Source organism: Trichoderma citrinoviride (assembly GCF_003025115.1).
Source record: "Trichoderma citrinoviride strain TUCIM 6016 unplaced genomic scaffold BBK36scaffold_18, whole genome shotgun sequence".
NCBI lineage: Eukaryota > Fungi > Ascomycota > Sordariomycetes > Hypocreales > Hypocreaceae > Trichoderma > Trichoderma citrinoviride.
In genome coordinates, this window is record NW_020194726.1 from 339,119 (window position 1) to 350,875 (window position 11,757).

Below are 11,757 nucleotides of genomic sequence, written 5' to 3' on the forward strand. Positions count from 1 at the left end.
GACAGAAAGTACAAGTAGGAATTCGTAGGAATTCGTAATCATCATCATACAAGGAACAAGGCAAAAAACAATGCATGTGAAAAGGGGTTGAGAAATAAGAGACAGACGGACATAGAGAGAGAGAAATCATCGGCTCCAAATGCTCCCATGTGGTATCCCAGCGGCGGCGCTCGTCAAAGGAAAAGAATATGAAATCAAACAGCATTCCAAAAACTTTTCGTTTCCCTCGTGCAGAAATAGAGAAAGTTACACGGCAAAGGAGAGCAAGGAGAGGAAGCACAGCCCCTGGAAGAAACAACCTTTGGAAATCACACTGGAAAAGAAAAGGACGGCTGGTACAAACGACAAAAGCCCATATGGTGACAATGGCAGTAGATAAAGAAAGAAAGGAGGGGGGTGACAGAGGTGACAGTTTAGAAAGACTCAACAGAAACGGGCAGACAAGGAAGGGAGTAAAAATACGTCAAAATGGCAGGGGGGGGGGAAGAACCCGAGTCTCCCCCCCCCCCCTGACCTTGAAAATTCTTCTTTCTCATCCCTCCACTCTTACAGCTTGCGATCCATACGCGCTTCATACCCGATGACTACGATTGATAGCCGCCGAAACCGTTGTTGAAGTTTTGTCCTTGGTTCTGATTCCATTGGGCGTTGGGACCCTGGTGGCCGCGACCGTATCCTCCGGCGCTCTGAGGGCCACCATATCCCATGGGGGAGCCGCTGTATCCTGCGGGCGAGCCAGCTTGCGGCCCGCCAAAGTTGCCCTGTTGTCCGTTGTATTGCGCTACAGCAAAGATGTCACGGTCAGCCGCCATTTGCAGCCAGAGGGTCCTCATTGAGCTACTTACCTCCATACTGCGGATAGTACGTGGGAGTACCAGGGAAGCCCGGGGCCTGGGAGGTCTGGGGGCTGTACGGCTGCTGAGGGTCAAACGATCCGGAGTTGGGAGCCTTGTCCTTTCCCCACTGCGTGCTTGTTAGCAAAAAACACCCAGCTGCCAATGATGGGTTCTGATCCACAACTTACGCTGCACTTCAAGGGTCGGCCATTGACATTGTATCCGTTCATCTGGCAGATGGCCATGGCTGCATTCTCGTGCGAGTCCATCTTGATAAAGGCAAAGCCGCGGTCCGCCTGGAAGCGCGACTCCATCACAAAGCCAAAGTTCTGGAACAGGGGCACGACGTCGTTGGGAGTCGTGTAGGGAGTGAGGTTCCCCACGTAGCACGTCGTCTGCCAGTTGGGGGTCTGCGCGAGGATCATTTCGTAGCTAGCGACGCCGTGCGCAGGGAACTGGTGGTGACCAAAGGGGGTGGTGGGCGTCATGCCCATGGCTTGCATCGCCTGCTGCTGAGCCATTGACGGCTGGCCCTTTTGGTTGGCCCAGTTGCAGCGAATGGCCCGCGATCCGAGCCACTCGCCATCCATGGAGCTCAAAGCCTTTTCGGCGTCGGGCCGGTCGCGGAAGGCGACGAAGCCATAGCCTCGAGATCTGCCCGTCTTCATGTCCCACATGACGCGAGCTTCCGAGACGGAGCCAAAGGCAGAAAAGGCCTGCATCAGGATGTCATCGTTGACTTCGTTTGACAGGTCGCCAACGAAGATGTGGAAGTGGTTTGACGTATCCTCCTTGCTCGTCGTGTTGGACTGATAGGCCCAGTTGACTCGAATTTCCTACGTCGTTGGCAAATCGGAGTGTCAGTGGCAGTCGGTTGGACAAAGGGCAAACGCCGAAGCTGTGTAAAGCATGTAAGAGCTGGAGACATACGGATTGGTGAACCCTCCGGCCGTTGAGCGTCTGCATGGCCCTCTCCGCCGCACCGGGGTCGTCGTACTCGACGAAGCCATAGTTGTAGCCCTTGGCCTGTATTGCACAAGACAGCCGTTAGCGAAGCCATAAAACCCAGCACGTGGGAAGGGAATCAAGATGATTTCATACGTTCTTGTCGGGAATAATCTTGACGTTCTGGACATGGCCAGTGGTCTCAAAGATCTGACGCAGCACGTCCTCGGTGACCCGCTGATCCAACCCGCCAACATAGAGGGCCCGCTTGTTGGGCTCAGGCGCAGCTCGTCGGAAGCCGGTGGTCGGGGACAGGATGCCGCCAGCGTCCACGCCGGATCGCGGAGAGGTGATGGCCGTCGGGATTGGGTTCGTGTTCTGCGGGATGTGGAGGGGGGGCGGGGGGAGGTGAGTTGGGTTGCCCTGGCCGTTTTGGGCGGCAGAGGCGCCAGGCTGCGCAGAGGTCGGGACGGCGCCAGCGTCAGCCATTGTTCGCAACGATGAGTCGAGTCGAGCAGGCGAGGGGGGCTGAGGAGCGGTGGGCGCGCAGGACGGCGGCGTCGGTGGCGATGGGGAGAGGTGAGGAGAAGTCGGTAGAGAGGAGGGGTGATTTTTTTAGGGGGGAGATATGCAACGAAAGAGGCTCCGATCACGAGCTCGCAAACTGTCGAAAAACCCAACGGAAACTGCTTCCAGCGAGAGGCCGAAGGATGCTTGAAACGAGGTCGAGTCGAGCGCTGCGCGAGCGTAGGGAGAGACCACGGGTGGAAGGAGAGCTGCTAGGAGGAGCTTGGAGGAGGCTGAGGCGGGACAGGATGAGCAGGATCAGGACCAGGACAGGACAGGACAGGGGATCCGGGCAAGACGATAACTGAACAAGCGGGACAAGGAGAAGAAGAAGAAACGAGGCAATGGAAAAGGAAGAGAAAACCGCAGAAGAAAACGATAAAGGAAACGAGTCCACAAATCGCAACCAGCCGCTCCGCTACGTTTGAGCACACACAGCGACGTTGTCTGGAGGAGGAAAAAAGAGACAGAAACTTGAAGCTTGAGCTGCTTAGTATTGGAGGTAGCTCAGCCAGCGGTTGAGCGGGATCGAGTGTCCAGGCAGAGGTTTGTGCTGGCGTCAGTGGAGGCCGGCCGTGATATGGCGGGCGCCTACCCTGCAACAGGCAAGGTGCAGAATTTTTTGCCGAGAGGGGCGCGGCTGAACTGGGGCTCGTCGATTATACAAGCATTGAGAGCTGTTCTGCTGGTTGAAGCTGTTTGGACATGGTAGGACAACAGGGCAGTGCAGGGGGGACTTTATCAAGACATGATTAAAAGAACAAGGCTGTCGTGGAGGAGTCGTACGTATATCTTTCTGCCCAACCCTTTGAATGCCTCCTGTCAAGGCTGGGCTTGTGTTGTGCAACCAAGAACACCTTGCCAAAGATGTCAACCGGTACAACTGATGCCACAGACGAGGCTGAGATGGCCGGCTCGGAGATGCCCTTTCAGACGAACAAGTCGATATACCTCTCCATATCGTGTTGTGGAGTCAACCTTGCATCAACCTGATGCAGATTCTTCTATTCCTTCGGTCAATCACTGTATCTCGTATCAAGTCTCGAGCTCAACAGCCAGCCGGGCAATGCTCAAGTCTCTGCTGTCGAGGCTGCCTCTGGCTCAGCGCCACACCGAATCCAGCGGCCGAGCAGGGCGCAATCATGGCCTGTTTACTTGTTTGGTAGGGCGAGGCTTCTATGGCATTCGATGTTGGCCTTGTAGCACATGACCGGGCTGTGTGTTGTGCTCTGTATTCTGCCTCTGGGGTTGCAGTACAGGCAGAGAACGGAGGACGTGTACTTGTCAAGCTGCAACAATTCGAACTCGACTTCCATTGCCTCTGCTTCAATTGCAGCCAAGGTTCAGCCACTCGGGAATATCTCTAATAAGCGTCATTTGCGGGGAGACTCTGCGCACGAGTTGAGCCACAGATCGCGGGCTGCGGGATCGGCAGCGAGAGGCTCAAGTACACGCTACGTGCCGTCGGTTGTCTTCCGAGCCGTTGGGTGGGTGTCTTCAGCGAAGTTTCAGCGCCGGATGCCCTCTGGACGGCGCTCGAATAGCGCTAATGCTGCCGATACTGGGCCTGCAACAAGTATCAAGTACCCGCCCCGGACAGACCCGACCTTCTCTTCAGCCACAACCAGCTCCGGCACCAGCCACAGCAGCATCGCCCCTAGGAGGTACGTACCTTTTTGTACGCAGTCACTTTGCCAGCCCTTCATGTTCCCAATGCTCAACCCCAAGGGAAACAAAATCTCACCCTCTCTCTTACAAGCAGAGGCAATCCGTTCGCATCCGCCCTCGGGCCCCGTCTTGCAGCTGTCTTTTGCCGTTCTCTCTTACTCCCTTCTGTCCATCTTCACCTGTTGACAGATTGCCGCCAACCACGAGAATCCCGCAGCCAACCCCGAACTCCTCATCAATCCCAACCCGAATCGCCGCCGCTCCCTCTGGCCGCGTTTGGGCCCGCGCATCTCCGAGTGTTGCATCTCGACTCGCTTCTGTCGCCGATATCAAGGCATCTTCAGCCCGCGCCAGTCGCTTTCGCTCCCGCTCTCTCAATCACCCGCTTCACTTTTCACTCACCCTCGCACTGCCGGCGAAATGGCAACCTCGCCTTCAATCTCAGGCCCTTTAGACGCCCTGCAATCGATCATCAATGACGTGGTGAGTCTGACGACCGGCCTGTCGCCTTCTCCTGTTTCCCCCTTTTCACCGCACAGTTTCTCATCTCTCCTTCTCCTCGTGTCCTCTCAGTCGCCAAACTAATCTCCCTCTCACCGTCAAGCTCGTGCAAACCGGCAAGGCTTTGCGGGCGTCCCGCAGAGACTCTCAGGGGAATCTGACGTACGCCTATGGGCCGACGCAGGCCAAGCTGCCAGAAACCATTGAACATTTCCACATGACGCTTAACGACCTCGAGTCCGAAATTGTAAGTGAATCCTCTGGCCTCTGACCTGTATTCGCTCAATTCCTTCTCCTTTTCCTTTCTTACCGAGTCGTGATTGCTCATCGCTTACGCTTCTCTTTTTCACTCGGCTAGTTGAGCGCCAAGTCGGCCTTGCTTAGAGACTATAATGAGCTGCAGGAAAAGAAGAGGCAAATCTTGCTGCGGCCTACTTTTCAGGTAGACGGTCAGACAAAGCGGCCACCGACAGTCGAAATGGCCACACCGCCAGAGCCCGTCTTCAAGGACGAACCCATGGCGGAGGACACTGAAGTCAAGCCCATGGCGCCCTTCCCCAACATGAGCATTGATCTTGCGGAGCCCGAGCCCATGGAGGTTTCGGCCAAGGAGATCAACGGCCAGCAACCGCAGCAGAAGCAGCAACCACCACCACCCGGCGGCATGAACGGGTTGAACGGAACTGCCAGCCCAGGACTCGTCCCTCAGCCACCCATCGTTGATCAAAAACCAATGGTCGAGATGCATCCCGGACCTTCTGGCGCTCCCAATCCGCCGGCAATGCCAGAGCCATCCGGAATGAACTTTACCGACATGGAGTTTACGCTTGCGGCGCCACCGGGCAGCGAGGCTCCCGGCCAGCAGCCCAACGCTTCAAAGGAGCCATCATTTGACATGACCACATTTGCACCGGCCGATGGTGGTGGCGACGATCTCTTGAACCTCAACCACCTTCTGCCGAATGACCCGAACAATCCGCCCGGCGCGGCTCCCCAACCGCAGATGAAGATGGAGGAGGTGAAGGCGGACGGAGGCGCCGCCACCACCGTGAATACGGACTTCTTTGGCCCAGGGTCCGGGGCGGCCGACGGCATGGACTTTGACTTTAGCCTGGGCGGCTCGGGCGACGATACCTTTGACGACCTGATGAACAACCGCGACAGCACCTTTGAGCTGATGGATGCCGGCGGCGACTTTGACACGGCCTTTTTCGGGCTTGACAAGGCGGATGAGAATCCAGCGTGAGCGGCAACGAACTTGTTCCAACTTGTTTCAGGCCACTTTTGATACTTCACTTGCCTTCTTTTCTCTGCGGAAATTGGTGGGAAGGAGTCTCATTTGTTTTTCTTTGCGATTTGAGACGGGTTGTCTCCTGACCTTTATGCGTTCATCTGCTGTTGGGATACGGGTTCACCTTTCGGAATGTTTCCAGTCTTTTTCCTTGGCTTATGCCCTGCTTTTCTCTTTTAACTTTACTCTATTTGATCTGAGAGTGGTAATTACGTGGGACACGATTGGGAACCATCAGGGCAACGGTGTACTGGGAACGGGCAAAGGCTGAAAGAAAAGAATATACCCCTGATTTTCCTTATTTCCATCTTGTCTCATCACAAGAATTCCAGTAGTTATTGGCTAGCACTCAGTGAAACAGCATTGCGTATCTGTGTCCTTGATCATCTCATTCAAGACCAAAACCTATGAACATCCAGTTTACAAAGACGCTCTTCCCACTCATATGTCGGGACCAGCCTACTATACAATATCATACAGGAACAAGCACAAACACCGAAAGAAGAAGGGGGAAAAAACACTCCCATTGCTTTTCCCTGAAACGACACCCCCTTTTCGTGACAACAAAGATAGGCAACAAGATTACGCAAGAAGGAAGAAGGAGAAGAAGAAGATGGGAAGAGCAGTATTAAGAATTACTACTTATTAAAACAAAACACAGCTGACAATCCAGACAAAACTGCTGGTTTTGTTTTGTCATCCATTGCCGACTAAACTATCAAAGCCATTTTTCGTTCGAGGCACCAGAACAGAAACAGAGGAAGTAAAAACGTTGTATTCTGCTGCTTGCTTGCAACCAAAAGAGTGAAAAGAAGAGAAAAAGAGGGTAACTAAATAAAAATAGGTGTGGTCTTTTTCAAGAAAGAAAAAATTATCCCACCCGATTTCGCAACCCCTTTTGTTGAAGAAACAACTATCAAAGCCGTCAAGTTATATATTAAGAGTATAATGATGGTGTCAGTGAGAAATAGGTGCAAGTTGGGGGAAATTTGGTGTGATTGAAGAGTGGGTTGTGGTATAAGTAAGAGTATCAGTCATAAACTCGTGAAATCGATATTACGAAAGAGGGGGTATTGTATCATGCGACAAAGGAAAGAAAACAAAAAAAAGAAACGGCTCTACTATCTCGCAGTAGCCACGAGAAAGCATATGACAAAGGAAAAGAAGTGTTCAGAGAGTGAGATCGGGAGGAGGGAACCATGTAATGTGTTGTAGTAGAGGAACAGGGAGAGATGGCGGATCCCGAGGCCAGCACTTTCGTCACCGCGGGGGAGACTTGACGGCAATCGCCGCCGCCGCCGCCGCACGCCTCCTGGCCAGCAGGCTCTTGAAGGCGCCCAGAAACTGCACGAGCGACTCCTCATCGGGCGCGCAGAAGCGGTACGTCTTCTCCTCGGTGATGATCTGCAGGCAGTTGGTCTTGCTGCGGCTGACGGGGTCCATCTCGACGACGTTGACGACGTCGGCCACCTCGATGATGCTCTGGGCGGCGTACTCGGACTCGTCCTTGTACAGGACCAGCTGCCGGGCGCGCAGCACCCCCCACATGTGCTTCCACTGGCGCACGCCGCCCTTGCTGCGGTGCATCCAGAGGGCGCCCTGCCAGACGACGCGCTCGGACTCCTGCTCGGCGGTCACGGCGCTGACCTGGCTCGCGGAGCGGACTCCTGTTTCCGGTCGCTGGCCCAGCGGGTTGTTGAGTGGCTGTCGGGGCATGGAGGTGCCCGGGGTGTGCAGTTCGGGGGGCGACTGGGCGGCCAGGCTCTCGTAAGAAGTACCGCCCTGTCTGCGCGGAGCGTCGTTGTCGGAAAAGTCCGAGTACGAGAGCATCTCGTTGCCGGACAGGCCAGACGATTCCAGCGTGTAGGACAGGCGATGGCTTCCCGGCATGAACTTGGGCACCGTCGACTCAAAGGCGGCCATGTTCTCGGGCGAGCTCGAGAATGCGCCGTACACGGGCTGCCGGTAGCTGTCGGGCGCGCCGGGGGACACGACGTTGCGCACCACGGGGCTGCCCAGGTACATTTCCTCCTCCTCTTCGTCGAGCCGGGCGACCTTGCGGATGGCCTCGACCCATTCCTGCGCGTCCTGCGCCGTCGAGGCCTGGAAGTGAAAGTTGCGCGAGGGCGAGAAGAGGCCAAAGAGGTTCTTGCGCTTGTGCTTGGGGTCCTTGAGGAAGGCGACGGCGGAGAGTTCGGACGTGTAGAGGTGGTGGCGGAGCTTGGCCTCCTTGTCGTCCTTGTAAATCGAGATGCCGTTCGGTCGCAGGACAAGGTACACGCTCTTCCAGTTCTGTTTCGCGGCGCACAGCGCGTTAGCAATTGTTTCCAAAATCAATCAAGCAGTCAAAACGCACCTTTGTCTTCTGGCCGCGCTTCTGGACAAATCCGCTCTTGATGACCCGATCAACCTCGAAGCAGCCGTTCTGAGCAACCGCCGTGTCCAGGGGTAAGCGACTGCGTCGGTTTAGGGCGTTGGCGTCGCTGGAGCCGCGGGCAACAACGGCCGCTTCCTGGAGCCTCGTTTCTCCCTGACGAGGGGCAGCCATGCTGGGCAAGGATGCGATTGTCGTCGGGAGCGACGATGGAGCAAAGCCTAGAGGGCTGTCGGAGCCGGTTCGTGGACGGTCGAAGGTGGTGTAAATGTGCGCGACTCGATGGTTTGGCGATGTGGAGCCGATTCGAGAGGGAGGGAGAGTGTCGATCGGGGTAGGCGGTTTTGGTTTGCCGTCGTGCGGGTATATGAAAACGGCAGTGTCTAGGAGTTGAGAGCCTTTCCTCAACTACAGAAATCTGACAAGTATAATGCGTAGAGGCAGCCGGAAATTGAGGCGAAGTGCCGCAGTATGCAGTATGCGGTATGCAGTATGCAGCAGGCGGCCGCGGCCAGTCGAGGGCGATGACGATGGCAAAGTCAGGCTTCCCGGTCGGGTGATTCGAGGGCACGTATTCGTACTTGTGCGCAAGAGGAAGCCTAGGGTCGCGGCCAGGCTGACAATGTGACGATGGAGCAATAAGTAGTAGTAGTGGAAGAAGCAGTAGAAGCAGTCCCGTCCCCCGGCTGTGATGCGCGCGCGGCCGACTGAACGACCATAGCCTGGCGTCTAAGCAGCGATGGATAAGGTGTTCAAGAGAGTTCAGCCCGGGTTCAGCAGCAATGGAGGAGCCTCTGGTCGGTTTCAGCTGCACGGGCGTCTGTGTCGAGGGTCAACCGAGTCGCCTTGCGCCGGCACCGAACGCAGCAGGGATCAGGGGGCGCGATGATTGGACGCGGGCGGCAGTTGGACAAAAGGGGTGGGCGATGAAACAGGATCCAGGATCAGAAACAGAAGCAGAACAGAACCAGACAGACGCAGATGACCGGGGGTCGTTGTTAATATAGAGGTGGTGGCTTGACTGGCATGCTGTGCGTGTGTTCAGTGGTGTGTTGTAGTGGTTGAGTTGAGCTGGGTTGGGTTCAATGTTGTGCGTGTTTGAGTCCGCAGCGGGCATTTCAATGCGCCGACTCGAGGTGTAATTGATGCATCAAGGCTGCCGGCAAGGTTCGGGGCGGCTGTCGATTAGGCTCAACCACTGCATGCTCAGAGTTCCAGTTGCATCTGAGTTGGTTTGATTTGATCCAGCCCGTCCGATTCGAAGTGAACAGCGCCACAGATGGTGGCCAAGAGGCATGCAGCACATACGCGGCTTTTTGACGTCACAGTGGCTTGAGGACTGTAATGGAGTAAATCCAGTGGTTTATTAATAGAATAGCCCGCGCCTCTCTGTTTCTCTGGCGGTTGAATAAGGTGTGAGTTCCATCTGTCTGTCCTGTGGCTGGAGAATGGCTGATTCTAGACCGAGGGATGGAAGCCGCGGAGCAGCGTCTTCATCCAGTCCATTGTAGCCGCGCAACAGGTGAACAGATGCTGCAGTGCCTTATTAGTGGTCGGCGAAGATGCATCTCGAAACGCCAGGGCTGTTCAGGTCAATGCGAGCCCACAGAAACAGAAACACGACATGGGTGCTGCTTGAAGCGAGCGAACAGCCGTGGCACGGTGCATGATTCGTCTCTTGTTACAACTACTTTACAGGCAATTAACGAGGACAGGGGCTGTATGTACGGAGTACTGAGCCCGTGTTTCTGGTACCTTGTGCAGCTACCCGGCAACGCGGATCTTGGTTTCGGATGCGGATGAAACATTGGATTAAAAGGGTCGGGGAACCGGGTGCCAATGCTGATGCTTAAGAAGACAGATAGAGAAAGGTCTAACAGACGAATAGAGCGGATGAATTGCGTTGAAATGAAGAGCATTGAGATTCACGGTCTCCAAAAGCAGCTGCTTTCTGTTCATATGTTCGCGTCTCTGCTTACCTCAGTCGGCCGGTGTTAGTGAACTCTCACCTTGGCGCAACCACCAAAAAATTCTCGCCCAGTCTGTCACTGCTCACCACCATCACAACCAGCCGAGTGCACTGCCGGCCTTCAATTCATCCGTCGGACAACCAGAGCAAAGAGTCAGCACGGCAGCACAACCGCAGTTGCTCCGCATCTTCATCAACACCAACAACTGCTCTCGACAGCTCTCCGTTGCCTGAAGCCCAACGGAGGAATCTTGCTACGTCGTGACTCAGTCTGTGTCATCCTCTAGGTACCTGCACAGACTTGACTTACTCCCACTCCTCACTCTCAACTTGACTCGCGCGACTCTCTCATGGCAGGCCCAGAAACAGCCAGCCGGCCTTGTCTGCGCTGCAAAAACCCAGATGCGCCGTATGAGCTGCGAAATGTTGCAACTTGCCAGTACGCCTCATAACACGTGTATAGCAACTTCAGTAAAACACCACACTTACACGCTTTACAGAAACTGCTTCATAGACTACGTCGACTCCAAGGCCGTCAAGAGACTCACCGTCCTCCAGCGCGAGACCAGGACGTCCACAAAGCCCGAGCCGCGGCGATACGTCGCCGGCCTCTCCTTTGGACCCTGCTCAACCGTCCTCACCCAGATCCTGGACAAACAAGCCACATACCACGCCTCAAGAAAGGGCTCCTCACCATTCGAGCCCCTTGTCATCCACATCGACACAGATCTCTCCCACCCCGCCGACGCCCACGATACCCCCGCCCAGAGACTGCTCGCAAGGTACCGCGAGAGATTCCCCCACGTCTCCTTTGAGTGCGTCCATCTGAGCAAGGTCCTTGGCCTCAAGACGATTGACTGGACGACGCTGCCGGTTGCCGCCGCCGCCGGAGGCAACGACACGGAACGACTGCAGCGCTTCTTCTCTTCGTTGCCGTCCGTCACGTCGCGCGCAGACTGTCTCCGGCTGTTCATCCGCCATCTTTTACTCAACGTGGCCATGGAGAGGTCCTATTCGGCTCTGCTGTTCGGCCACAGCACCACTGCGCTGGCCAGCCTGACGCTGTCCGAGGTTGCCAACGGAAGGGGCTTTGCGGTGCCCTGGCAGATCAACGACGGGCCCTTTACCGTCTGCACATACCCAGCCAGCGCCGCTGAGGCAGGCCAAGGCCAAGACGACAATACCAAGGTCCAGTTCCCCATATATTATCCCCTGCGGGAGATTCTCAAGACCGAGGTCATGACGTATCTCAGCACCACGCCGTCGGTCCAGGACCTGATCCCTTCCGACAACGCGCCGTCCAGCGTCGTCTCCCACAAGGACCAGAGCATCGAAGAGGTCATGGCGCGCTACTTTGAGGGCGTCGAGGGCCCTTACGCGGGCATCGTGACCAATGTCGTGCGCACCGCGGGCAAGCTGGACCGGCTGGTCAGCTCTCGCTACTGTCGCCTGTGCGGCATCACCCTGGACGAGGAGGGCGACTCGACCTGGGCTGGCGAGTTGGGTGACGAAGACCCCGCGGAGGGCTCTGCGAATCCTGACACGGGGAAGCTGTGTTACGGATGCAAGCGCTCCCTGGGCGGATAGAAGAAAGACAAGATTTAAA

The 11,757-nt window shown here is 55.8% G+C and overlaps 4 protein-coding genes across 4 annotated transcripts; 2 read left to right on the forward strand and 2 right to left on the reverse strand.

Annotated features, from left to right (window-relative positions):
* Window positions 1-584: 584 nt before the first annotated feature.
* BBK36DRAFT_1172800 (hypothetical protein) lies at window positions 585-2,270 on the reverse strand (the record flags this gene model as incomplete). The annotated part of the gene is made up of 5 exons (XM_024895786.1): window positions 585-828; window positions 866-963; window positions 1,025-1,672; window positions 1,767-1,862; window positions 1,938-2,270. The coding sequence occupies 5 exons, from the start codon at window positions 2,268-2,270 to the stop codon at window positions 585-587; spliced, it is 1,419 nt and encodes a 472-aa protein (XP_024745564.1).
* A 2,166-nt stretch (window positions 2,271-4,436) lies between these two features.
* Window positions 4,437-5,763, forward strand: BBK36DRAFT_1145037 (hypothetical protein; the record flags this gene model as incomplete). Its single annotated transcript, XM_024893723.1, has 3 exons — window positions 4,437-4,499; window positions 4,621-4,764; window positions 4,876-5,763. The coding sequence occupies 3 exons, from the start codon at window positions 4,437-4,439 to the stop codon at window positions 5,761-5,763; spliced, it is 1,095 nt and encodes a 364-aa protein (XP_024745565.1).
* A 1,305-nt stretch (window positions 5,764-7,068) lies between these two features.
* Window positions 7,069-8,356, reverse strand: BBK36DRAFT_1172802 (PH-domain-containing protein; the record flags this gene model as incomplete). The annotated part of the gene is made up of 2 exons (XM_024895787.1): window positions 7,069-8,100; window positions 8,165-8,356. 2 exons carry the CDS (start codon window positions 8,354-8,356, stop codon window positions 7,069-7,071), a joined length of 1,224 nt encoding a protein of 407 aa, XP_024745566.1.
* Window positions 8,357-10,501: 2,145 nt separating this feature from the next.
* Window positions 10,502-11,738, forward strand: BBK36DRAFT_1172803 (hypothetical protein; the record flags this gene model as incomplete). Its single annotated transcript, XM_024895788.1, has 2 exons — window positions 10,502-10,590; window positions 10,694-11,738. 2 exons carry the CDS (start codon window positions 10,502-10,504, stop codon window positions 11,736-11,738), a joined length of 1,134 nt encoding a protein of 377 aa, XP_024745567.1.
* Window positions 11,739-11,757: the final 19 nt, after the last annotated feature.